This window comes from Mustela nivalis (assembly GCF_964662115.1).
Source record: "Mustela nivalis genome assembly, chromosome: 8".
In the NCBI taxonomy this organism is placed as follows: domain Eukaryota; kingdom Metazoa; phylum Chordata; class Mammalia; order Carnivora; family Mustelidae; genus Mustela; species Mustela nivalis.
The window spans coordinates 102,577,375-102,602,056 of NC_139027.1; the positions used below are offsets into that span (position 1 = coordinate 102,577,375).

Genomic DNA, 24,682 nt, shown 5'->3' on the forward strand with positions numbered 1-24,682 from the left:
TGTGGTAGCTCTTGTCAAAGATTTTATTTTTTGTCAAACTGTCTCCTTTTTATATTGATTTAATTCTGGATTTGTGTCTGAATGAAGTTTGGCTTCTATATTCTCTGGCAAATGGTGTTTCACCTGGACGGACTTAAGACTTATAAGGGCCCTGGACTTAAGAGATTGGTTTTGGTTAAGGTGGACTTAAGGCGAATACAGTGACCCCAGTCTGGTTTTGAGCTTTTTTATATGAATTTTTCAGTTTCTTCATCCTGGGCCTTTCTGGTGTGAGGCTGCATTCTACTTAACACCTAGGGCTTGCTTGGTATAGCAGGTGGTGGTATTTCTGATTTGAAGGTGGAAGTCAGGCTACTGTCACATGAAACCATGGCTTTTTAAAATTTTTATTTATTTATTTAAATAACGTATTTCTGTCTTTGGGATACCCATGGTGGCAGCTCATTAGAACCTGCCCTTGGTTAACTCAGCTTTGACATTGATGAAAGACTATCTTGGAATACCGTTTCTGCATGGCAGGGTGGCCTAGGGGCACTGAGAGGTTGATAGCCACAAGTGTGGCACTGTATATGTGTTTAGTTCTGTAACCCATCTTCTCTGCTAGATTGAGCCAGTTGGTGATAAAAGTACTGCTTTGATAAATTAATTCTAAAGCACCAGTGGCTCAGATTCCTGCATTTACTCATTCATGTCTTAACTGATAAGGTCGTATTTCATACATGATTTAAGATCGTAAGCCAAAATCATGTATATTTTTTCAGGTACCTATTGAAGGTTGCTGAGCTATTTGAAAAACTTAGGGTAAGGATTTCTATGTTGGTCTTCATAATACATATTTAATCATCTGTAGATTTCTGCTTAGATGATGGTGACCTTTACTTTTTTTTATTAGAAAGTAGAAAGTCGAGTCTCCTCCGATGAAGACTTAAAGCTGACAGAGCTTCTCCGATACTACATGCTCAACATAGAGGCTGCTAAGGTAAGGCAGCAGTTATAATACAAGACCACGTTGCATTACCCAGAAGAGGTTTCATGTTAGAGATGTATTTCGTTGTTGAAAATGAAAAGAGATGGGAATTTGTCAGGATTGTTTGTGTAAATAATAAATTCAGTAAACTGAGATAGTTTGGCCAGAAATCGAGCTGATTTGGGAATTGCAGTTCAGGAAACAGATGCTGTAGCAAGCTACAGGCAAGTGCATTAAGGGTTTGGGCTGGGCTTGTGTTTAGTAGGAGTGTGAAGAGAGGGACATCCAAACAGTAAGTTCATTTGGCTGGAGGATATTTCTACCAAGAAGTGAGTTGATAACTCAGGAGACAAGTATCTTGTGGTCTTCTGTAAATTGGGCATTTGAAATCAGTCTCTTAGTTCTTAGGTTCTATTCTTTTGAGGGCACATGTGAGATTCTCCATTTCATAGCTTCTGGTTCCATTTTAGATTGAAATTTTTCTGCAGTATCATACCTTTTTGTGGCATTGTATCCTTAGTTTGTATCAGGAGCAGTCGGGGTGGTGCCAAGTGAACAGATAGAAATTTGGGGGATTATAGGCTATTGGATGTGGTAAAACTGAACACAAGTGTTTCTGAGGGAGAAAAGGTTTGGGGATTTTGTGAGTTTTTATTGAATTGCAGTTTTGAGTCTATAAACCAATAATTACTTACTAAAAACAAGACGAAGTGGTAAGCAAAATGACCTTTGGGAATGAAACATGCATTCACTGGGCATAACACTGCCGTGAGTGTCATTAGGAAGTAGAAATTCATTATTTTACTCATAGTTTCATATGTAGTTAATTTGTCTTTTGACATATTTCCTTAGTTTTATATTTTTATATACATTAGACTATATTTCTTATTTCCTTTTTTAATGGACTTGAAATGATGATAAACCCAGGTTTTTAAAACACATGTATGTTGAACCTCCCATACCTGTTCTGTTTTAAATAAGGAAGTAACTTGTACTTGGCTGGAGATTGCAAATAGTCTTTATTTCAGATGAGAGCCTCTGATGGACTTGAGGCAGGCCTTGTAGTGGGGTGAGGTTAGAACAACTTTCTTCTGCTGCCTCACTGTTTAGTCGCATCACTTGACACGCCCAACGGTGCTTTCTGTTCTGGTAGAAGGTGGTTAATTTTCTGAAACTGCTTTCCATGATTGAATCATGGAAATGATTTGATCCTTTAGTTTTCACTGTTGGGGTTTTTGTTTTGTTGGGGGGGGGGTGTTTTTAATCCATACAAAGAATTTCAAAAAGCCCTCAACAGTGCTGCAAGGATTATTGCCCCCAGGCTAATCTTGAAATTAAAAACAAAACAAAACACACAATAGAAGGGGGAGGTAGAAGTGGACTAGATTGTTGCCTTTTGACATTTCAGGCCTTGCATTGCCTCCGCCCCCCCACTTTTTTTTTTTTTTTTTTTTTTAAATTTTAGAGTAGTTTAGATACTTAGTTTTCCCATTTTGGTCTCTAGCAATCTTTCAGGATAAGTTTAACTACCATGTCCTGTCTGTTAATTTTTTTCTCAGGATCTCTTATACAGACGCACCAAAGCCCTTACTGACTATGAGAACTCAAACAAAGCCTTGGATAAGGCCCGGTTGAAAAGCAAAGATGTCAAATTGGCTGAGGCGCACCAGCAGGAATGCTGCCAGAAATTTGAACAGCTTTCTGAATCTGCAAAAGAAGGTTGAACGGGCCTACTTTTTACTTCTTGCTTTTTATTTGGAAGTAATTTCAAACTTGTAGAGAAAAGTTGCACAGATAATGCAGAGAACACCTATGCATTCTTTTCCAGGAGTCCCCTAGTTGTCCAGTTTGCCTCTTTTGCTTCCTTACTTGCACAATGCACATGGGGTGGGTTTTTTTGTTTTTTGTTTTTGTTTTCCCTTTTCAGTCCTTTGAGATTAAGTTCTGTCTGTTGTCCTTTCATCCCTAAAAAAAACCTTTTTGTTGTGTATTTCTCTTACATCGCTACGGTATACTTACTGACTTTGGTTAACTTAGATAAAATACACTCCAGCCTGTTGTCTATAGTCTCAGTTTGTTGTTTGTCCCAACAACATATTCCTGTCTAGGGTTGCCATTAGGCTACCATAGCTCTTATGTCTCCTTTAATTTGGAAGGGATCCCTGCCACCGCCTTTTTTTTAAAAGGACATTTGTCCCCAAAAGGACCACAGGCTCTGTAAATAGTGAATAGTGTTCCTCATTTTTGGAATATCTGTTCTGTCATGAATAGGTTCTGTTTGTGCAGAATACTGAGTTCTGTGTCTTTCAGGTGTCGCATCTGAGGGCACTTTATGTTCCATTTTCTGCTCATTTGTGGTGTTAATTTTGATTATCCAATCAAGGTGTTACCCAATTTCTTCACTGTATAGTTAATTTTTTTCCCTGTGCTGCTAATCAGCAGTGTGTGGGGAGACAATTTAAGACCTTGCAGATAGCCTGCTTTTCATCATACTTTCTCCCTAAATTTAGTCTGTGTTGATTCTTGTCTGAGCCAGCCTTTACTGTGATGGTTGCAGAAAAGTGATTCCTTTCCCCTAGTTCTAGCATTCTCTTCCTACACCCTTGGCATCATTACCCTTTAAACATAAGCCTTCCCTTTTCCGCAATTCCTTCCTTGTCATTATTAGAGTCATTTTTTTTTTTTAAGTTTTTATTTATTTGACAGAGCACATGAGCGAGCACAAGCAGGGAGAGCAGCTGAGGGAGAGGGAGAAGCAGGCTTCCCACAGAGTAGTAGGAAGCCTGAGGAGAACCATGGGATCATGACCTGAGCTGAAAGCAGATGCTTAACTGACTGAGCCACCCAGGCACCCAAGAATGTTAATTTCCTGATGTGAATGTAATTGTAGTGATACTCTGTACCTGATTCATCCCAAACTTGGGTTTCTTTGAAAAATCCCTGTCTCATTTTAGGACTTTGTTTTCTGAGAACATTTCTACCCCCCCCCCCCCCCCCAGGACATTATCTGATAATGTCCTGATAACCAGCAGTGAGCAGTAGAGTTCCATTGTCTTGGCTCATTGTTTTCAGTACTGTAATTCCTTAACTGTAAGAGTCAGAGCTGCTCTGTACAAAAATCTTGAAAAGGGCATGCAGATATGCGCACATGGCTTTTGGATTATTTTTCAGAGGAACCTCCTTACTAGCATAGTAAAATAAATCTTGCCCTTTGTTTAATTAGCTAATTTATAAGGAAAAGAACAAACTTAAAAAACTACTGGGTTGAAATCTTACGATATTACATAGGCCAGAGTTTACTAGCTCTGACAGCTTCAGAATAGATTAAAGAAAAACCACAAGTCTTTATAGCGGTGCCAGTTTAGGCCTGTCCTTGCCTAAGGTTTGTTCCTGTATTAGATTTTATCCCCTTTATTCAAAATGTAAGTCTGGTTATACTGTATTTAAAAGTACAGTATTATGTAGAATACTGCAGTGAATGGGTCTTGTCTGCCTCTGGTCCAGGTTCTTCCTGAAATTCATGACTGAACTGATAGTCAGTTGAACGAGCATAGTACAAATGAAGGTGGTGTGAACAGGCATCAACGGGAGATGAGACAGGTTAGCGTTGAGTCCTGGTCCTGGGTGCAGGCCTAGAGGAAAGGTGAGTTTATCTTGGCCTCTGCGAAGACCTATTTAGTATATCCAAGGTAATTAACCCATCATGATAATATGTTTTGCAAGTTTTTACTTTTAAATGTTGGCTGCTTGATCTTTCTTTAGGCCAGTGCTACATTAGACCTGGTACAGGTGGGTAAGTTTGCTCCTGAGGACTGGACCCCCAGCTGAAGCTGGAGAGGATTTTGACCAAAGGAGTGATGGTCAGAACTGGGTTTATGGAAGGAATCCAGGGGAGAAAGTACTTATTGACTTACCCTAATTTCTAATGGGGCATTAATCCTGAATAGTGTTTGGTGATAGGAAACAACAGATGTAAAGGGCACATTGTATAGCTCTGTCTACAGAGAAGCTGTCTGAGCGTAAGCAGTAGTTTCAAAGTTTAAAAATAATTTAAAGAAATGGATGTAGGTGCAGGTTATGTATGTGTGGCTCACCACCTCCCCAGCCTTCTTTCCATAAGTACTGGTAGCTAGAGGTTTAGGGCAAGACTGTTCATTTCGTAGATTCTCCAAGTAGTCCGTGGCATTCTCTAAATTTTGATGTTTAGTAATTGGGTGCAGTGCTCATTTTAAAGGCAGTGACAGGGGCTCCTGGCTGGCTCAGTAGGTAAGAGCATGCGACTCGATCTCAGGGTTATAAGTTCGAGCCCCACGTTGGGTGTAGATATAACTTAAAAATAAAATCTTAGGGGCGCTTGGGTGGCTCAGTGGGTTAAAGCCTCTGCCTTCAGCTCAGGTCACAATCCCAGAGTCCTGGGATCAAGCCTCACATTGGGCTCTCTGCTCATTAGGGAGCCTGCTTCCTCCTCTCTCTCTGCCTGCTTCTCTGTGATCTGCCTGTCAAATAAATAAATAAAAATTTAAAAAATAAATAAATAAAATAAAATCTTAAACAAAGGCAGGCGCCTGGGTAGCTCAGTTGGTAAAGCATCTGCCTTCAGCTCAGGTCATGATCCCAGGGTCCTGGGATCCAGCGGCGAGTTGGGTTCCCTGCTCAGCAGAGGAGTCTGTTTCTCCCTCTCACTCCCTCTCTGCTCATGTTCTCTCTCTCACTCAAATAAATAAAATCTTTGAATACATAAAGACAAAGGCAGGCACATCACTATATTGTCCATAAAATGTCAGGTACATGTCCCAGTTTGCAGAGATAATAAAAAATAGGAGAAAATGTGTGTATCAAAGTGTTGGAGATTATATGTAAGAATGATGTTTGGAAATTAAAGATTAAAATTGTTCAGCTTTTGTTGGTAACTTTTCTTTTCTAGAACTAGTCAATTTCAAACGAAAGAGAGTGGCAGCATTTAGAAAGAATTTAATTGAAATGTCTGAACTGGAAATAAAGCATGCCAGGGTAAGTGTTTTTCCTTTAAATTAAGCCAGCTTTTTAGGCCAGACCCCGCCCCAGTTATTTTCCCAGCTCACCATCCCAGTATCATTGGCAGATGAGGTTTGCTTTCTGGTATTAATCTCTTGTGATATAGGCAGGAGTTACTTGTTGGATTATTTTTTCTTCTGCAAACCAAAATTCTGTAAAATATGATGAAATAGTGTTTTTGAGAAGAGCATATTAGTGTCTTAGGATATTTAATTTTTTTTGTTTAGAAAGGAAGAACTTCCTTGTATATTTAAGGTTTGTAGCTTAATTTGGTACAGAACAGGTGGAGAAAAATGGTTCTCAGTGTTGGGTATGCTTTAGAATCTCCTTAAGGAGCCTTTAAAGTGTTGCCCGGAGCAGTTGGCTCAGTTTCTGGGCATGGCTTTTCACGCGGCTCCTGGGTGCAGCTGCATGTGAGTCCAGCAGTGCTGTCTGGCCCAGGGCTACAGGATCAGCAGGGAGCCACAGTAGGAGGGAACTGGCCAGTCAGCATTGGTTAAGCAGGAAGACTTTGAACATACGTGTGTATTTTGAGTTTCTTTATTTTGACCACACCGTTTATTTACTTTTTGATTAAGTTCAAGTCTTGTTGTGTATGACCTTTTAAATTGGGGTTTTAGAGTGTCCTGTATATGTAAATCATACCCATGGTGTTCAGGGTGTTCGGAGTTTTCTCAATTCCTTTTAAGTGAGAACTTTGTAAAGGAATTTGTGCTAGACCTTTATGAGTATTCATAATTTATAATCTCACTCATAATTAATTTTTACACCTTTTTATCTGGTCTTTCCAAGGCCTTCAGTTTCAAGAATAACTCTTCTGTAGCGTTTAGTTTAGGTCACAGCGAAATTGGCAGGATTTAATTGAGAGCAGACCTGGAGTGGCAGCTGTGAGCCTCTCCAGGTGGTGGCCCCAGACCCTCAGAGGGTGAGGAACTCACCAACATGAAATTGGGGTGCACGTTGTAGCATGAGGTGCAGTTGTGATTTAATGAAGAAAAAGATAACCCAGTTTGGTTGGCTTTAAATCTCTTATGAAAAGCTTTAAGTTGGTGGGTTTGAGTCAAATTCTTACAGATACGTAGGAGGTCTGGACTCTAGAGAGATGCATTGGTCTACCTTGATTTTTGTCTTCCAGAACAATGTCTCCCTCCTGCAGAGCTGCATTGACTTGTTCAAGAACAACTGATCTGCCTTTTCTCTGAATGAAGGAGGCGAATGTGAAAGAAAGCCAGCATCACTTGCACTTAAATCATTACCACAGAAGATTTAGTACCTTTGACTTCAGTTTAAAATTATGTGAATAAATATTTTGATTTCTAAAAATCTTAACACTTAACCATGTTGGTTTAAAAATATTTCTATTGCATGCTACTTGGACATAACTAATCTTTTCCTTATGTATTTAATACCTCAGAATGGTCAGAATGTACATACTGGGTCTTCCTGTAATTTGCCTTTAGTTATTAAAGAGTGCAGGAAACGTGCCTTCTGGAACCAAGTATAAGCAATGGCCTGGTGCATGTTGTCTCATGGTTTCATGTGCCCATATCCCTACAAACCAGTTAATTTAGAGTAGGTGCCACTGATGACAGAGAAGTCAGCTGTTTGTTGCAGGTAGTATACACATTCCATTCCTTACTGTGATCCCCCTCCCCTACACTCATGGTTCTTTAGTCACCTTAAGTGATTTTATTATAACAAGAACAAAAAAATTTCATTTGTCTTTATATACCCTTTGCAGCTCCATATTTTGTAGTTGGGGTATATTTGAGGGGCAAGAAATAACTTAGGGTGTAAGAAATAATACGGCCTGCCTATGTTAAGATGTGAGCCCTCTTCCTGACCATAGGGGGAGGTGTGTGTGTGTGTGTCTGTGTGTGTGTGTGTGTGTACTTTTTATAAAGTGTATAATAAAATAATAAATCATGTTACCATACGGAGTGTTTTTGTGGAAAAGAAAAATCAAGTGTGCCCTAGGGCTTCAAGGTCTCTGCCCACCGTCCTACCCTCTGTTCTTGAGGCTACTGGTGGCCAGTGTTTTAGAAGGTCCCTATATCTGGATTTGTCTGGCTTGCTCATGGGTTCAATTTGGGTTTGCACTTCTTACAGGCTTAGCGTAAGTGATACAGTGCTCTCAGGCCACATAGCTCATGTTGTTGGTGATAACTCAGCATTTAAGGTAGTACCTGTTAGGGGTTTCCCTATATATAAAGTTGGTGATTTTCTGTTTCTTGTTTTTTTTTGTTTTTAAAGATTTTTTTTCAATTCATTTATTTGGCAGAAAGAGGGAGCACAAGCAGAGGGAGTAGGAGTGGGAGAAGTAGGCTTCCCACTGAGGGAGCTCGATGTGGGGCTCAAAATCAGAACCCTGGGATCACAACCTGAGCCAAAGGAGACACTTAACGACTAAGCTACCCAGGTGCTCTACCCTGTTCTTCGATTAGCTGTAACTGGTACAAAGGTTGCAGAATATTGATGTCTGAACATCACTGGGAGCTGTTTTTCTTGTATTAAACCGTTACTGAAGTCTAACTTGCACACCCAGCCAGTTAAATGAACCTGGTACCTAAATTTATAAATGGGTCAGACACAGAAGCTTGCTTCTCCATGTCAGATATTTAGGAAGCATAGTGCACAAAATGAATTTAAGCAGTTTTAACTCCAGTCTGGTTTCTGACCATATTTATCTTCTGCTTAACCTGACAGCCCCACACTATACTGTTCATAGCATAAATGTTAAGTGTTGTTGGGGTAGGTGACTTAGTATCCCTGGGTCACAACTGGTTTAAGGAGCTCCAGCTGCTGGCACAGCATGCTTCAAGGCTTAACTGTCTTTTAGTCATGACTGGGCCTGTTGGTCATTTCCAGGAAACCATGGGGATCTGTGTGGGTGAGGAGTGTTTCCAGCCCTTTCCCACCGGTGTCCATCATCAGAGCCATGCCTGTCTTTGGGCTATCTTACACTCAGTATTCCCGAGGAACCAGGTGGACCGTAGAGAGGTAGCCAACGTCCTGGAACATGAAGGTGAGTCAGTGTGCTAGATGCTGGCATGTCTGTGTGGGTGGGGGAGCAGAGCAAAGGTGACCTATATGTGTACCTCTGCAGGGGAAAGGCAAGCTGCAAACTAGCTGCTAAGGAACCTTCTGAGTGTGGAGGTGGACTTAGAACTTTCTGAAGTGTTTTAAGGCCTTTGGGTGAATTGGGGTCACTTTGGAATGATTTGTAGGGGTGTCAGTAAAGTGAGCGAGCCCTGGTGATCCTAGGGATGTTGCATTGTAGCTTGCACAGCCACGGTTGCCAGGTGACGGACAAGGGAAGACCACCGTGGTATGTAAAACCAGAGCAAGCTATGGGTCAGCTACCTCCCCACTTGGCCCGCCCTCATCTTTTGGGGTGTCACCGTTTGCCTTGCCCACCTTTTGAGGTTCACTGAAAGCATGCTAGACTCAGCCCTTTAAGGGGTGGATTTTTTTTTTTTTTTTTTTTTTTTGTGGTTTAGGTTTTATTTCATCATTAACTGAACTTTGAGATCCAGCTAGGCCTGGGGGTAAGGAACCATGGAACCTGCAGAACTGCAGCGAGTGGAGATTCTGGGGTAGTTCGAGCAGGCAGGGGTAGAGGGACGCTCTCCCGAGCTACAGAAGGAATGGTCGGGTAGTTAAGATAAAACACGAGTCAGACTGATCAGATCTGTCCACAGTCAGCAATGGTGATCTTCTTGCTGGTCTTGCCATTCCTGGACCCGAAGCGCTCCATGGCCTCCACGATGTTCATGCCCTCTTTGACCTTGCCAAAGACCACGTGCTTGCCATCCAACCACTCGGTCTTGGCAGTGCAGATGAAGAACTGGGAGCCGTTCGTGTTGGATCCAGCATTGGCCATGGACAGGATGCCAGGACCCGTGTGCTTCAGGATGAAGTTCTCATCATCAAACTTCTCCCCGTAGATGGACTTACCACCAGTGCCATTATGGCGTGTGAAGTCCCCACCCTGGCACATAAATCCCGGGATGATCCTGTGAAAGCAGGAACCTTTGTAACCGAATCCTTTCTCTCCGGTGCTCAGAGCACGGAAGTTCTCTGCCGTCTTCGGCACCTTGTCTGCGAACAGCCCGTCGGCTCCCGGGGGCCGTCCTGCACCGGGAGTCCCCGCGGGGCGTGGGACCCACTTTACATGTAACTGACGCCGCGTGCCTGCGCTGGGGCTCCCGACGCGCCTGCCAGGAAGCCCCCGCCCCGCGGCGCCCGCCGCAGCTCCACCCGCAGGGGTGCAGGCGCCTCCCGCAAGCCTAAGGGGTGGATTTTACTTCGAAGCTTTTTCCTGCAGATAGGAGAGTGCATTGCAGCATCAGCTTTCTGCCTATAGGCGGCAGAGTCTCCCAGGGCAGCCACACGCCCCCTTGTGGGCCGTCTCCGGGTGCAACCAAGCAGGGAAGCCTGGTAGTCCTGCAGTTGCTCCAAGGATCATTTTTTTTTTTTTTAAGATTTTATTTATTTATTTATTTGACAGAGATCACAAGCAGAGAGGCAGGCAGAGAGAGAGAGGGAAGCAGGCTCCCCGCTGAGCAGAGAGCCCGATGTGGGACTCGATCCCAGGACCCTGAGATCATGACCTGAGCCGAAGGCAGCGGCTTAACCCACTGAGCCACCCAGGCGCCCTTTTTTTTTAAAATTTGTTTTTTAAAAGTACTTATAGGGGAGAGGAAGCAGGCTTCCTTCTGAGCTGGGAGCCCAACATGAGGCTCAATTCCAGGACCCTGGGATCATGATCTGAGCCAAAGGCTAGCACTCAACTGGCTGAGCCACTCCTTTGAAGAAGCAGGGAGAGAGAGAGGCAGGCTCCCTGCTGAGCAGGGTGCCGGGTGTGGGGCTCAATCCCAGGGTGGGAGATCTTGACCTGATCATAAAAGCAGATGCTTAACTGATCCACCCAGATGCCCCTCAAAGGATCATTTTGAGGCAGGAAGAGAAATGTCATGGGACCTGAGATTTGAAGTTCTGGGTGGGGTGTTCCAGACCAGCAGTCCTCTCCAGGATTCAGGTGGGCGTCTGATCCCTGCTAACCCAAAACGCAGTGTCTGTTGCTGAGGCTGCTCCCTCTGGGACTGGTGTCAGACAGCTGTGAGGTAATGGGAAGGGAGCTGGTTCAGAGCTGGGCCAAGTGACAAGCCTGGAAGGATGGCCAGGAGAACCCTTCCCTATCCCATCCCCTGGACACATGGCTCCCCTTGCCTGGATGGGCAGAGCAAAGGTTCCCTATTAGAAGTTGGTTTTGTTGCCATTTAAAGGGCATTTACTTATTTCTTTAATCTTCATTTTTTTTTTTAAGATTTTATTTATTTATTTGACAGAGGTCACAAGTAGGCAGAGAGGCAGGCAGAGAGAGGAGGAAGCAGGCTCCCTGCTGAGCAGAGAGCCTGATGCAGGGCTGATCCCAGGACTCTGGGATCACGACCTGAGCCAAAGGCAGAGGCTTTAACCCACTGAGCCACCCAGGCACCTCTCTTTAATCTTTATTTCTGACTATAAAAGCAATACATACTTAGCAATCCAAATAGTAAAAATATATATGAACTAGAAAGTAAAAGTCCTCTATTTTACACATCCCATAAAAATCTGTTATTAGGGACTCCTGGCTGGCTCAGTTCGAAGAGTGTGACGGGGTCGTGAGTTTAAGGTCCACATTGGGTATAGAAGTTACTAACACAGGGGTGCCTGGGTGGCTCAGTGGGTTAAAGCCTCTGCCTTCGGCTCAGGTCATGATCTCGGGGTCCTGGGATCGAGCCCCGCATTGGGCTCTCTGCTCAGTGGGGAGCCTGCTTTCTCCTGCCTCTGCCTACTTGTGATCTCTGTCAAAAAAAAAAAAAGTTACTGGGGTGCCTGGGTGGCTCAGTGGGTTAAAGCCTCTGCCTTCGGCTCAGGTCATGATCCCAGGGTCCTGGGATCGAGTCCCGCATCTGGCTCTCTGCTCAGCGGGGAGCCTGCTTCCTCCTCTCTCTACCTGCTTCTCCGATCGTCGTCTGTCAAATAAATAAAATCTTAAAAAAAAAAAAAAGTTACTAACACATTGATTAAAAAAAACTTTTAAAAGTTATTAAATAGCCTTCTGATTTTCTTTTCCTCCTAGCCATATGTGTAGTGTGGTTTACAGACAGGAATTTTAGGGATGCCAGAGTTGGGGTGGAGTTTGGAAGTTCCTAGCTGTTGCGTATCTCTCTGGAACGGGTCTCCATGGCCCTGTCTCCTGAACATCTCTGGCATCTTGTGCTTCCACTGCCCATCCCCCCACTCCCCAGCCCTCTGTCAGCCAACATCCCCCCTTCCCGCAAGGTTTCATAAAACAAGTCTGTTGTCATTCTAGGAGGGTTTTAATATTAATCGACTCACTTGTTTTTTTTTTTTAAGATTTTATTTATTTGGCAGATCCCAAGTAGGCAGAGAGCAGGCAGAGAGAGAGGGGGGAAAGCAGGCTCCCTGCTGAGCAGAGAGCCCAATGTAGGGCTCCATCCCAGGATCCTGAGATCATGACCTGAGCCAAAGGCAGAGGCTTAACCCACTGAGCCAAATCCCCCACTGACTCGCTCTTTTATGAGTTAGAAAACTCCTTTAAAGCTTGTTAAACTGTGGGACCTGTAATACTGAAAACATTCAGGAGAAGGAGATCCATCATCCCAGCCCACAGCCATTTTTCTAACGGTTGCCTTCCGGCCCTTGCATTAATTCACTGGGAGCACCCTCAGCCACCGAGGGGTTTTTTAGCCTCAATCAGCTGGGAGGGATCTGGGCCCTCCAGGCATGGGATTCCTCCTGAACTTTGCTGCAGGGATTACGTGGCGGGGTGGTGGCTGATGGGCTGCTCCTGTTTCAGGAACCGTCTGATACTGGTCTTATTTTTCTAGCCGCCACGTTGCAGATCTCTCCTGTCACTGTAGAGTTGTTTGCAGATGGAACGGAGATTGTTTGTCCTTCCTTTGCCATGTCCCCTCCACATGGCAAAGCCACAGAAGGAACTTTTCATGCCCTTGGTGATGAACCCAAGACAAGGCAAGATTCCAGAATAGCGAAAGGAAACTGCTGCTGGGGATGACCCTGATTCCAGCCTGATACACACAGTCATTCTTGGCATAGTTGAAAGCTGCAGCTTCCCATTGCCTTGTCCTGCCAGCGTAAGGGAGGTTTCTTCAGAGCGGTTTGCTCAGTGTGGAAACTTCAAGCCAGAGGCGGCCTTCCAGATTCCAGCTGGCTCCAGCTGTGGCTCTCAGGGCCTCTGCTCCTCGGAGCTGCTGATTGTATCACACAAGCCTGTAATTCAGTTGTGCTGGGAGGCAGGTGGGCGAGCCTGTGTTTAGGGGCTGAAAAACAGGCAGGAGGAGGCGGAAGGATACAGGGAAAGGACCCTCAGGGGAGCAGAGGAGGAGGAGCCAGGGACCGTGTGCAGATAGGCGATGGATAAAGCCCCACTCCTTCCTTCCTTCCTTCCGTGAAGCTGATCTTGGCCTGCTCAGCGAATGCCCCAGAAGACAGGAAATCCCGTCTGGGCAGTCGTGAGGGAAACGCTGGAAACACCCTGGGTCCCCACGGGGCCTGCTCAGAGTGTTTTTCTTAAGTCTGGTTTGTGTCTGTAGTGCTTTGGACTCCTCTTGCACTGTCTGTTAAAGCGCTGCTCCCACTAGGAGGAGCAGGGGACACAGAGCTGGCCAGATGCGACTTGCCTCAGAGTTGGGGACAGGAGGTGGAGATGCCCTGTGGTGGGCTGCAAGGGTCCTTGTGGGGGGAGGGGGTGGGGGTGCAGGTCTGGGACAGGCAGCCTTAGCTCCATCCCAGATAAGCCCCTCCTCCTACCTTCACCCCTTAACGCTTCATTTTAAAACCCAAGTCTGATTGTGACCCTTCTCTACCTTCTATGATTCTCCATTTCATATAACAGAAAAGCCCAAGTCCTTGCCGGATTTGCTGCCCTTGCCTGGTGGAGGTGTTTTCCAAAGCTGTCTAAGATGATAGATATTTCCAATCCCGTGTTTGTGTAATGTGACCTTGTGGCTTCCTTGTCACAGGAAGTGAATCTCCTCTCCCTGCCCCCTTGAATCTGAGCTGGCTTTAATGATACATGTGCAAGCCATAGAATGGGACAGAAGTGATGTGGGGGAGGTACCTTCCCAGTATAGACCAGAGGAAGAAGCCTGGATTTTTAGATTACTATTGTTCCCCTGGAGCCTCTCGGTCTCTGCCTCTCTACTGCTATGCTGGGAGAAGCTAAGCCTCATTTGGGAGAGGCCCTGTGTCCCAGCTAACCCCAGGCTTCCAGTCACCTCAGTCCAGAAACCAGACAGGTTTCTAGATCAGCAGTGTTCCATAGAACTTCGTGTGTGCTGGAAATGTTCCATATCGGTGCTGTCCAATACAGTGGCCATTAGCACATGTTAGCTAAGTTGTAGAGAGAAAACAGAAAACCCTGTTCAGTTTGAATTTGAGTTAAATAGTAAATACTTCTGTAGTATAAGTATGTCCCATGAACCATCTGGGATATATTTACATTAAGAACAATTACTCATTGTGTACCTGAAATCCAAATTTTCTGAGCATCCTGCATGTTTACTGGCTAAGTCTGGCACCTGCAATGTGGCTAGTGCCCCTGAGGAAGCTACTTTGACATTTTGTTTAATTTTTAATTTGATTTGCCACATGTGCCTGGTGACTACTGCACTGGACAGAGCACTCTTAGAGAATTCCAGATCCAGTCACTCCTGTCACCCCAAGACAGTCACATCTTCCCAGCTGAAGCCCCAGACTTTGTGTAACCACTAAACCCTGTCTCAAAGCATGATATGGTGGTTGTTTTCAAGCAATGACATTGTGGTGGTCTGTTTGCCCTGAACACCCTGTTCAGTTCCTGATTCACTTTACGTTACTCTATGTAAAAAAATGTTCACAAACCTCTCCATCTTGGCTCTATACATGCAGCTTGTTTTCTACCTATTTCTGTTCAACCATAGGATCAAGGACGGTAGGCAGAGCTCTTCACCTTTCCTGTTTTCTGATGTGCCCCAGGTCCAGAGAAGAGTGCCCTTCACACAGTGGGTACTTAGTCGATATTTGTGGAATGAGTGAATGAATGTTAAGTGGATGAGGGGGTGACCTTTTTCCAGACCCATCAGGCATGGCTATGCTGTTCACTGCTCCTAAATTCCCTATGAAGGGTATTTATTCAACAAACACGCCATGCCAAGTACCGTCCCAAGACCTGGGGATACAGAGGTGGCCATGATGGGTGACGATCCTGTCCTCAAGCAGTCTCTCCTCTGAGAGGGTGAGGTTCCAGGAGGGCGACCCTCAAATTGCTTGCTGTTTCACTTGGTGTTGGTGACATGAATGCAGACATCATAGCTACTTTCCCAGACATGGTCTTGTCTCAGCCTCTCACTGTGGAAAATTTTTTAAAATTCTGGTGTCTAGGCCGGCCTTCCTAGTTTCCAATTTCCAGCCCAAATGCTGGCAGTTTACAAAACTTACCTGGTGGTTCTGAAGTACAGGCAGGATTAGAACCATTGGTTTAGGGGCGCCTGGGTGGCTCAGTCCGTTAAGAATCCGACTCGATCTAAGCTCAGGTCTTAATCTCAGGGTCATGAGTTCAAGCCCAGTATGGAGGTAGAGCCTACTTAAAAAAGAACAAACAAACAAACAAAAAAAAACAACCACTTGTTTACATGAATCCTGGTTATTGCCTGTGAGCCAGCTCCACTTTACAGATGAGGACAGTGAGACTCCTAGGCTCTGCCACGTACCCAGAGGAGGTAAAGGGGGAGAAATGGTGCATCTGGGAGTTCCTGGGTCCTCCCACTACAGTGAGGGACAGGGTCTGACCAGGTCTGACCAGAAGGCAGAGGCCTGGGGGTTGGGCCCCAAGGTCTTTGGAGGGGCTCTCTATCCCGCAGGAGGCCGATAACCACCTCCCGCAGGGCCCAGCCTCCCTCCATCTGGGCCCTCACCCATAGCTAATCAGGCTAATGAGAGGCTCTCTGGCCCCACCCACTCCCTCTCTGTAATTTGCTCTCCACCCTTCTTTCTAATTTTATTGCCTCCTCAGCAGTTTCCCAGGACCTGGGGACTCGGTTTAAAGCAAGAGGACCCTCCCTTGCTTAATGAAAGGGGCTGCTTTCCTGCAGCTGGCTGCCTGTCCTGGGGGCAGGGGCAGGGTGGACAGCACCAGAAGGGACAGCAGCTCTAGAACCCTACAGGGGGGGCACAATCTAGTGGCAAGTGTTTCAGAGTAGAGGGCAACAACCCCTTCTGTCCACCAAGTGACACTCAGAGAAGTCTTTCAGACATGTTTATAGAAACTTCCCAGAGGGGCGCCTGGGTGGCCGAGTGGGTTAAAGCCTCTGCCCTCAGCTCCGGTCATGATCCCAGGGTCCTGGGAGAGCCCCACATGGGCTCTCTGCTCAGCGGGGAGCCTGCTTCCCCCTCTCTCTCTGCCTGCCTCTCTGCCTACTTGTGATCTCTGTTCTGCCTCTGTCAGATGAATAAAAATATTATAAAAAAAAAAAAAAAGAAAGAGAAAAGAGACTTCACAGAATATGCCAAGAGAGCAGGCTCCTCCCCTCCCCCCCTGCATCAGGGGAGAAGCAGCTGGGGCACCTGGGCCCCACCATTCGCCTCCGCCTCTAGGGGTTGTACCCTCCCCAGTGTGCAGGCTTTGTGTTGGGGTTTAACTTCTCTTGCTCTCCTCTGTGTCTTGTTTCCCAACCGAACCAGGGCTCCCACGGGAAAGGATTTGGTGGCGTTTTGGAATCACCAAGCGGTGACTGTGGGCACACTCCTTTTGGCATTCCTAAAGTGGGAGATCTTTACTCTGAGCACAAGAAGAGGGTCTCTTTGGTGAAGTTTTTGACTCCCATGCCAGCATCTAAGAGATATTTGGAATATTGGTCCCCTCTGTGATAAAGATGAGAATTCAGATCACTTTGAGGGACTGTGACGCAAAAGTGGGGGGAGTCCACGCAAAAAGGCTTCTAAGCACAGGACTGGGCACGCACACAGTCAGTGCTTAATAAATGTGACTGTTGTCGTAGGATTGGTCCTTGCCCCTCTCTGGACTGTGGGCTGTGCAGAATGTGCTCAGGTAGACTCCAAGTCAGTGGTGTTTATTCCATGGATTTGGAGCCATTTACCTGGGGGCTAATTCTAGGAATTCCATTTCTGCCCAAGAAGCGTTCCCAGAGGATAACCAGAGGCAACAAGTCATGACTTCCTATGGCTGGGCAGGCAGCTCCCACAGCAGTCGGGCCCCTGCTCTTCTTGTCCACCGATGCCTTTGTGGGCCCGGCGAGCTTGGACAATGCGCTGCTACCCAGCCTGATCACCTGCCGGAGTCCTCCAGGCCAAGCCAGACCTTCCCTGCAGAAAGACCCCCTGGGAGCCATTCTTTGATTCATCCTTGGGTTTATCAGTTTTCCTCCAGGGCCCTGGTCACTGAGGCCACCTCAGTTGTTCCTGCACAAGCAGACCGGGCCTATGTCAGGTCCCAACTCTCTGTCCCAGGGCACGCTGCCTGCAGCACCCAGCAGTGACCTTCACCTGGCAGAGCTGGAGCTGGTGGGTCCTTGCCCTGCCTGTCAGTGGGATGAATCGGAGCTGGATTCTCACGGCTCCTCACGCCCTGCCAGGACTTCTGTGGCTACCTCCCAAGCCCCGGCTGGGAGGAAGAGAGAGACTCAGAGCAGGGTCTCCTGACCGGGAGTCTGGGGGAGCCCTAGGTGGTAGCTGGAGTTACCGCTGTCTGGTGATCTCAGGGAGCTCCAGGCAAGATGGGTCTCAGAATATTCCTTGTGCAAGCCGCTCAACATCTGGCTTCTCATCTGAGAAATAGGGGTGAGAGCATCCCCCACTGGCAGACTGAGGGAAAGGGGGAACCAAACAGAGGGCCTTTTTACAAGCTAAAGGGATTGTTCAAATACAAGGACCACTATGATTCAGGGGAGTTGAGAGCCCAGAGCAAGGCTGGCAGGTGCAGGGAGGCCCAGAGTGGTGGTCCGTGCCCAGCCCTATAGGAATCACCAGGGTATGAGATGAGCTCCTTCATTCATTCCAGGAGCAGCTGAGCCAGTACCCATGCTGGGCACTAGGGCTAGAAAATGGACACTATCTTTCCTCTCACGGAGCTTAGACTCTGTGGGGAACGTTGGGGCAGGAGAGACGATAAACAAACAGGCCAATGTAAGAGGCAAGGTGATGCGTGCTATCACAACTTGTTGTCTATCAGGAAGAGTGAATGGGACCTCACCGAGCAGAGACCTTGAGGGCACGTTGCAGACCAATCCATGGATACTGGGGGGAAGAGGATTCCAGGCTGAAGGAAGAGCAAGGGTGAAGTAGGGACATTTCCAGTGTGCTCTCAGCTATTGGTACAGAACAAACTAGCCTAGGGCTTAGAATAGCCCTGTGTATTTTGAATGGGTGGGCCCAGCTGGGCAGTTCTGGGCTGGGCTCCCTTGGTTGTCTGAGGTCAGGTTTAGAATGGCCCCTGCTGGGACGACTCACCTCTGCTCCATTGTGATCTCCTGATTCTAGGCAGGCTAGACCAGGCTTGTGCTCTCAGCAGGCAGGCAAGCTCCCGGCAGTTTCCACTTGCTCTCCCTGGAGCTTGCCCAGGAGAAGAGGGCGCATGAGTGGGTCCAATCTCCACGAGGGGCAGAGAAGTTGAAGATATTTACCTTTTTTATTACAAACAATCAGAACATACTTATGGGATAATGACTAGCTGCCAGTTCTGTTTTGGGGGCCATGACCCGAGCTGAAGGCAGACGCCTAACCATCTGAGCCACCCAGGCACCTGGGGACGAGGTTAGATGGATCTAGGAGTGGCAGGGAATGGGCTGCCATTGAGGGTTGGAGAAGGAGAGTGGTCCGTGTGTGACCAACAACAGGTGTCCAGGGTCGGGCAGGCGGCTGGTGTGGGAAGGGCCTGGAATTTTGGACAGAGGCAATGGGAGTGCAGGGATTGGGGTTAACCCATGTGAGGGGAGCACAGTTGGGGTGGTTGGTGGAGGACATGAGAGCTCCCAGCAAACCCTTTGAGGGCCATGAGGTCAACAAAGGGGAGTGTTGTTCCAGGCGGCCCTAAAAAGGCAGAAGTAGGTGTAAGAGAGACAGGGAGACAGGACTGGACTGAATCCTGAAGAGTTCTGATCACCAGCAAGTCCTCGTGATGGTTGAGCCCCCTGGTTGGTGGCAGGGGTGGGGAGGTGGGGGGAGGGGATGTTGGGTGAAGGAGAGGTGGAGGTGGGGCTGGATGCGCATGTGTGCTGGGCTTTGCATACCAGTTGCCATCTCTCTTTTGGGTGATGTGCCTCCCCCACCCCGAGTAAACCTCCTCACCCCAAATTTTCCAGTGGGCCACTGCAGAGAGATCCCTGATGACCTCGACCCGCCTCTTTGTCCATGTGCCAGGCACTGTGCTGCTGTGGGGCAGCCAAGGGTCTGTGCCTTGTCACACGCCAGTGTGGCCAGTGCCAGATGAGAAGCCAGCCCAGGGATTGGGGGTTCAGGGAAGCCTTCCTGTGGGAAGGGACTGAGATTTCCGTGGCTTGGAGTTGTTATCTGGACAAAATTTTTTTTAATTAAAAGTGTGGGGTTTTTTTTTTTTTTTAAAGATTTATTCATTTGACAGAGAGAGATACAGCAAGAGAGGGAATACAAGCAGGGGGAGTGGGAGAGGGAGAAGCAGGCTTCCCATGGAGCAGGGAACACGATTTTGATCTTAGGACCCTGAGATCTTGACCTAAGCGGAAGACAGAAGCTTAACCAACTGAGCCACCCAGGCGCCCAGATTGGGCAATTTCAGTGGGAGGCAGGGGCAAGCATTCCCAGCCAAAGTGACAAAAGCAGGTCTGACTGCTCCATTCTGCAGGGCTGTGGAGAGAGGAAGTGGAAGCCAGGACCCTGGGGCTCTCCTCGCTCCCTGCCCCTCACTCCTTGTGTGGCCAAGGAAAGTTGCACCCCCTCCACGGGCCTTGGCTTACTCTTCTGTCAAGTGGTCTGACGGACCTCACGAGTGAATAGGCATCAAAATCACAAGGGAAGGCACTGACAATGCACGTTCCTGGGCTTCCTCCCTGAGTGTCTCAAAGGATGGATGTGCCTGCTTCCCTAGCCCCTGGAGGCCTCTGATGAAAGCCTTGCACCCCCACACTTTGAGGTTTTGTTTTTTTTTTTCTTTTAATTTATTTATTTGACAGACAGAGATCACAAGTAGGCAGAGAGGCAGGCAGAGAGAGAGGAAGAGAAGCAGGCTCCCCACTGAGCAGAGAGCCCAACGTGGGGCTCGATCCCAGGACCCTGGGATCATGACCCGAGCCGAAGGCAGAGGCTTTAACCCACTGAGCCACACAGGCGCCCCACCCCCACACTTTGAGAAACTCCACCTGACCCACCGAGATTGCCCACTGGCCCTTTGGACCTGGGATCCACCAAGCACCCTGCAGCACCTGGTGCCCTGTTTACCCAGGACCTCCCAGGCACTTGTCAGAGACTACAGGTGGCCCCCTGGGGCTGCACCTTTGTCAAACACAAGTCACTGAACCCCTGGCACGGCTCCCCATCCCGGAGGTCTGATTTTGAGTCCACCCGCATCCTGGAGCATCAGCTGAAAGGCACCGAGGACCTCGGGAAGAGAGGGAAGGGGAGCTCAGGGGCCTGGGGAGTTTCTGGAAGCTTCCTCCATGGGACCTCCTCTAGGCCTCCTTCTCTTTGCGGCCTCAGCCACCAGGCCTCGTGCTGCTCCTCACCTTTGTCAATATTGATTCCTTCCGTAGCCTCCAACAGCCCGGTATTTGTTTAAAGGGCAGGAACAGACGTGGCTGACCTTGTACTGTACATTTCTTCCTGGCCTTTCTGTCGGGCTGCCTGGTCCTCAGCATGTTCTGCTCACCCGGGGCTCCAGGCCTGAGGAGAGCTTTCTCACATCACCCTCGACTCCCACTTCCCCTTGGAGACCCGCAGAACCCATCCTCTGGCTCCATACACATGTGTCTGCACAATGGGCCTAGAACTCAGAACATTCTAAATGTTCCCCAAATCTCCTGGTGGCAGCATGGCTCCAGATTGGAGTCTGAACAAGCCCTGGGAGAGTTCCTTGGGATTAAAGGCTGTGTGGTTTGAGACAGATGCGAGCATCATTTTCTGTGAAATCAGGACTCAGCGTTGGCTGAAGCTCACTGAACGTTTATTTTTTCCAAATCTGTTCAGAAGAGATCCTTCCCCAGCACCCCCAAATATTTTATTTATTTATTTGACAGCGAGAGAAAAAAACAAGCAGGGGAAGTGGGAGGAGCAGGCTTCCCACCAAGAGGGGAGTCCTATGCGGGCTCGATCCCAGGACCCTGGGATTATGACCTGAGCAGAAGGCAGACGCTTAACAACTGAGCCACCCAGGTGACCCCAGATGAGATCTTCTAATTTTTGTCTCCTTTGAACCTCAAAGGCAAGTTTCAGAGAGATCCTCCCCACTCCCTGATTTTGAAATACAGTTGGCCCTTGAACAAGGTGGCAGATTCGTAGCTCCAATCCCTGTGCAGTCAAAAACCACATATAACGTTTGGGTGCCCCCCAAATTTAACCACTCATAGCTTACCTTCGACCGGAAGCCTTATCAATATTATGCGTAGTCAATTAACACACATTTTTAGGTTATATGTATTATATATTGTATTCCTTTTGTTTTTTAAGAAGTTTTTATTTACTTATTTATTTGTCGGTGGGGGCAGGCAGAGAGAGAAGCAGGCTCCCCACTGAGCAAGGAGCCTCATGAGGGACTTAATCCCAGGGCCCTGGGATCATGACCTGAGCCGAAGGCAGACACTTAACTAACCGAGCTATCAAGGTGTCCCTATATACTGTATTCTTGCAATAAAGTAAGCTAGAAGAAAGACAACGTTATTAAGAAAATCGTTTTAAGGAAGAGAAAATACATTTCAGTTCTGTACTGTATTTATTGACAAAAATCCAAGTTTCCAGGGTGCCAATCTTATAAAACCACAGCATGGTAATGAAAACCAGGACGTTGACCTTGGTATTAACATCTTTTTTTAATTTTTTTAAAGATTTTTATTTATTTATTTGGCAGACAGAGATCACAAGTAGGCAGAGAGGCAGGCAGAGAGAAGAGGAAGCAGGCTCCCTGCTGAGCAGAGCGCCAGATGTGGGGCTCGATCCCAGGACCCTGAGATCATGACCTGAGCCGAAGGCAGAGGCTTAACCCACTGAACCACCCAGGCGCCCCTTGGTATTAACATCTTAATCAAACTAAAGCCCCTGTAAGAACTTCCCATGATTTTGCACTAATGTCCTTTTGCTCAGGAAAAGCTTCAGGATCCCATGTTGACATTTACTTGTTTTTTTTTTTTCGTCTCTGGTTTGCTGTTGTCTGCAAGGGTCATCCTTGTCTTTTAGGACCTGATCCCACGAGACTGACTGCGCAGTTACTTTGCTGACGGCCCCTCAGTGCAGGCCTGTCTGGGGCTTCTCAGGGTTAGGTGGAGGTCATGCATGGCAGGCAAGGGCCTTGCGAAGCTCCAGGCACCATGCTGAGGGGTCATGGCATTGACGCAGAGTCATGACCTTGACGTGTCTTCCTTCTGCACTGAAGGCCTGGATCTGTGGTCGGGTGGTCTCTGAGGGGCTTTTTTTTCTTCTGCAGGATTATACCTTGTCACTCCCTGACTAGTTAATAAACTGGGAGAGATGCCTCGAGACCACACAAATCCCTTTTCTTCTCAAACCTTCGACAGATGCTAGCATCTCTCTGCAGATCTGGTCCGTAGCAGGTGCTGTTGCCCAGTGCTGATGTTCCCTTCATTCTTTTCTTCCTTCCACATTTATTCACGGAATTTCCCTTGCGAGAAAGGGCCGCACTTCTACTCCATCCATGTATTTAATCAAGTAGTTATTTATATCAGGGTAGACTCATGGATATTTTATTCTGTGGGTTATACTATAATACCATCATTATTTATTTTATTGTTCGGAGGATTCTAACCCGAGCTGCTCAGAGCTCTTGTGTTCTTTCAACAGGCCCTCCTTTTTTTTTTTTTTTTTTTTAAAGATTTTATTTATTTATTTGACAGACAGAGATCACAAATAGGCAGAGAGGCAGGCAGAGGGAGAGAGAGGAGGAAGCAGGCTCCCTGCTGGGCAGAGAGCCCGATGTGGGACTTGATCCCAGGACCCTGAGACCATGACCTGAGCTGAAGGCAGAGGCTTTAACCCACTGAGCCACCCAGGCGCCCAACAGGCCCTCCTTTTTATGGCTTCACATGAAGTTCCAGAATTTGCTGTTGGCTTCACTCAGCTAACTGTTAGATATCTTTTTTTTTTTTTTAAAGACTTATTTATTTGAGAGTGAGTGGGGAGTGGGGGGAGGGACAGGAGGAGAGGGAGAGAGAATCTTTTAAGCAGACTCCACACTGATGGCCTAGATCTGTGGCCAAGGGGCCCCTGACAACAGGGCTCCGCTTGGGGCTTGGGGGCCCTGCTTGGGGCTCAGTCTCACAACCCTGAGAGCACGACCTGAGCCGAAACCAAGAGTCTGGTGCTTAACTGACTGCGCCACTCAGGCACCCAGATTAGGTACTGTTGTGTTCTGCATAGATCGTGATCTACTGTGGTCACAGAGTACATCTTCTGTGTGACATCTTCTGTGTGGCCCGATTGTGCTCAAAACCTACTCCTTAGCTGACTGGTGTGTTGGCAGACCTGGCTCTTTGGAAGAAATTCCAAACATTTGGAGTTTGGATGTTGTGGTGGTTGTGTTGGGAGCTGGTAACACCAGGCAGGACCCAGTCGGCTCCACGTCTACTGTTTCCTTCTCCGTTAGTGTCTGTTCAGTGAAAACCTAGAGTTCAAAAACCCCAGAATTCCCAACTCATATTGACCTTAGCCTCTTTGCCTGGCATACAGAATAGCGCCAAGATTTCATGATGATAAAACCTTGACCCTTGTCCAAGAGTGTCACCTAATCTTTCCTACTGAGAAAGCTGGGAAGTTTCTTAGTTTGGGTTCTCCCATAAGCTGACCTTGTTATAAGGATTCAAGTGCAAGTATTTACTTTGGGTCAGGATCTCAGTGGGGGATGGGGAAGTGAGACGGGGAGTTGAGGGCAGCCTCATTGTATTATCAAGCACATTATCACTCTGTGCCCCTGGAGCTCAATCCTGCTGGATAACCTCGAGGGAGAAAATAGAGACCACGTATATAAGAGTTCTCCTGTCCCTCATGAGCTGGGGTATTTATAAACCCACTCCTGTTAGTTTTTGGTTGAGGGTTCCTCTTGGGCTTGTTAATTCTCTAGCACTTTAAAAAAATATATATATTTTACTTATTTATTTATTTGATAGAGAGAGAGAGATCACAAGTAGGCAGAGAGGCAGGCAGAGAGAGGGGGAAAGCAGGCTCCCCGCTGAGCAGGGAGCAGGATGCAATTGGGGGCTTAATCCCAGGACACTGAGACAAAGACCTGAGCTGAAGGCAGAGGCTTAACCCACTGAGCCATCCAGGTGCCCAATTCTCTAGCACTTTTAAGCATGCAGGCAAGACTGGGCTCTTGCTACTAGAGAAAGTCCTCCCCAAAGTTGTGCTTGGAGATGGTAACGGTCTTCTACAGGACACAGGTAAGGCACCAACAGTACC

The 24,682-nt window shown here is 47.2% G+C and overlaps 1 protein-coding gene and 1 pseudogene across 3 annotated transcripts in view; one reads left to right on the forward strand and one right to left on the reverse strand.

Moving 5' to 3' along the window:
* Positions 1 to 7,337, forward strand: part of SNX5 (sorting nexin 5) — a 28,710-nt gene extending 21,373 nt beyond the window's left edge. For both annotated transcript variants that reach the window (XM_082743184.1, XM_082743183.1), the window contains 5 exons: positions 762 to 801; positions 893 to 979; positions 2,527 to 2,686; positions 5,892 to 5,977; positions 7,137 to 7,337. In XM_082743184.1, the coding sequence (XP_082599310.1) occupies positions 762 to 801; positions 893 to 979; positions 2,527 to 2,686; positions 5,892 to 5,977; positions 7,137 to 7,187 (424 nt within the window). In that variant the 3' untranslated portion in view covers positions 7,188 to 7,337. The remainder of the gene's footprint in view (positions 1 to 761; positions 802 to 892; positions 980 to 2,526; positions 2,687 to 5,891; positions 5,978 to 7,136) is intronic.
* Positions 7,338 to 9,670: 2,333 nt separating this feature from the next.
* LOC309870763 (peptidyl-prolyl cis-trans isomerase A pseudogene) lies at positions 9,671 to 10,285 on the reverse strand (annotated as a pseudogene). Its single transcript has one exon. The product of its transcript is annotated as a peptidyl-prolyl cis-trans isomerase A pseudogene (transcript).
* Positions 10,286 to 24,682: the final 14,397 nt, after the last annotated feature.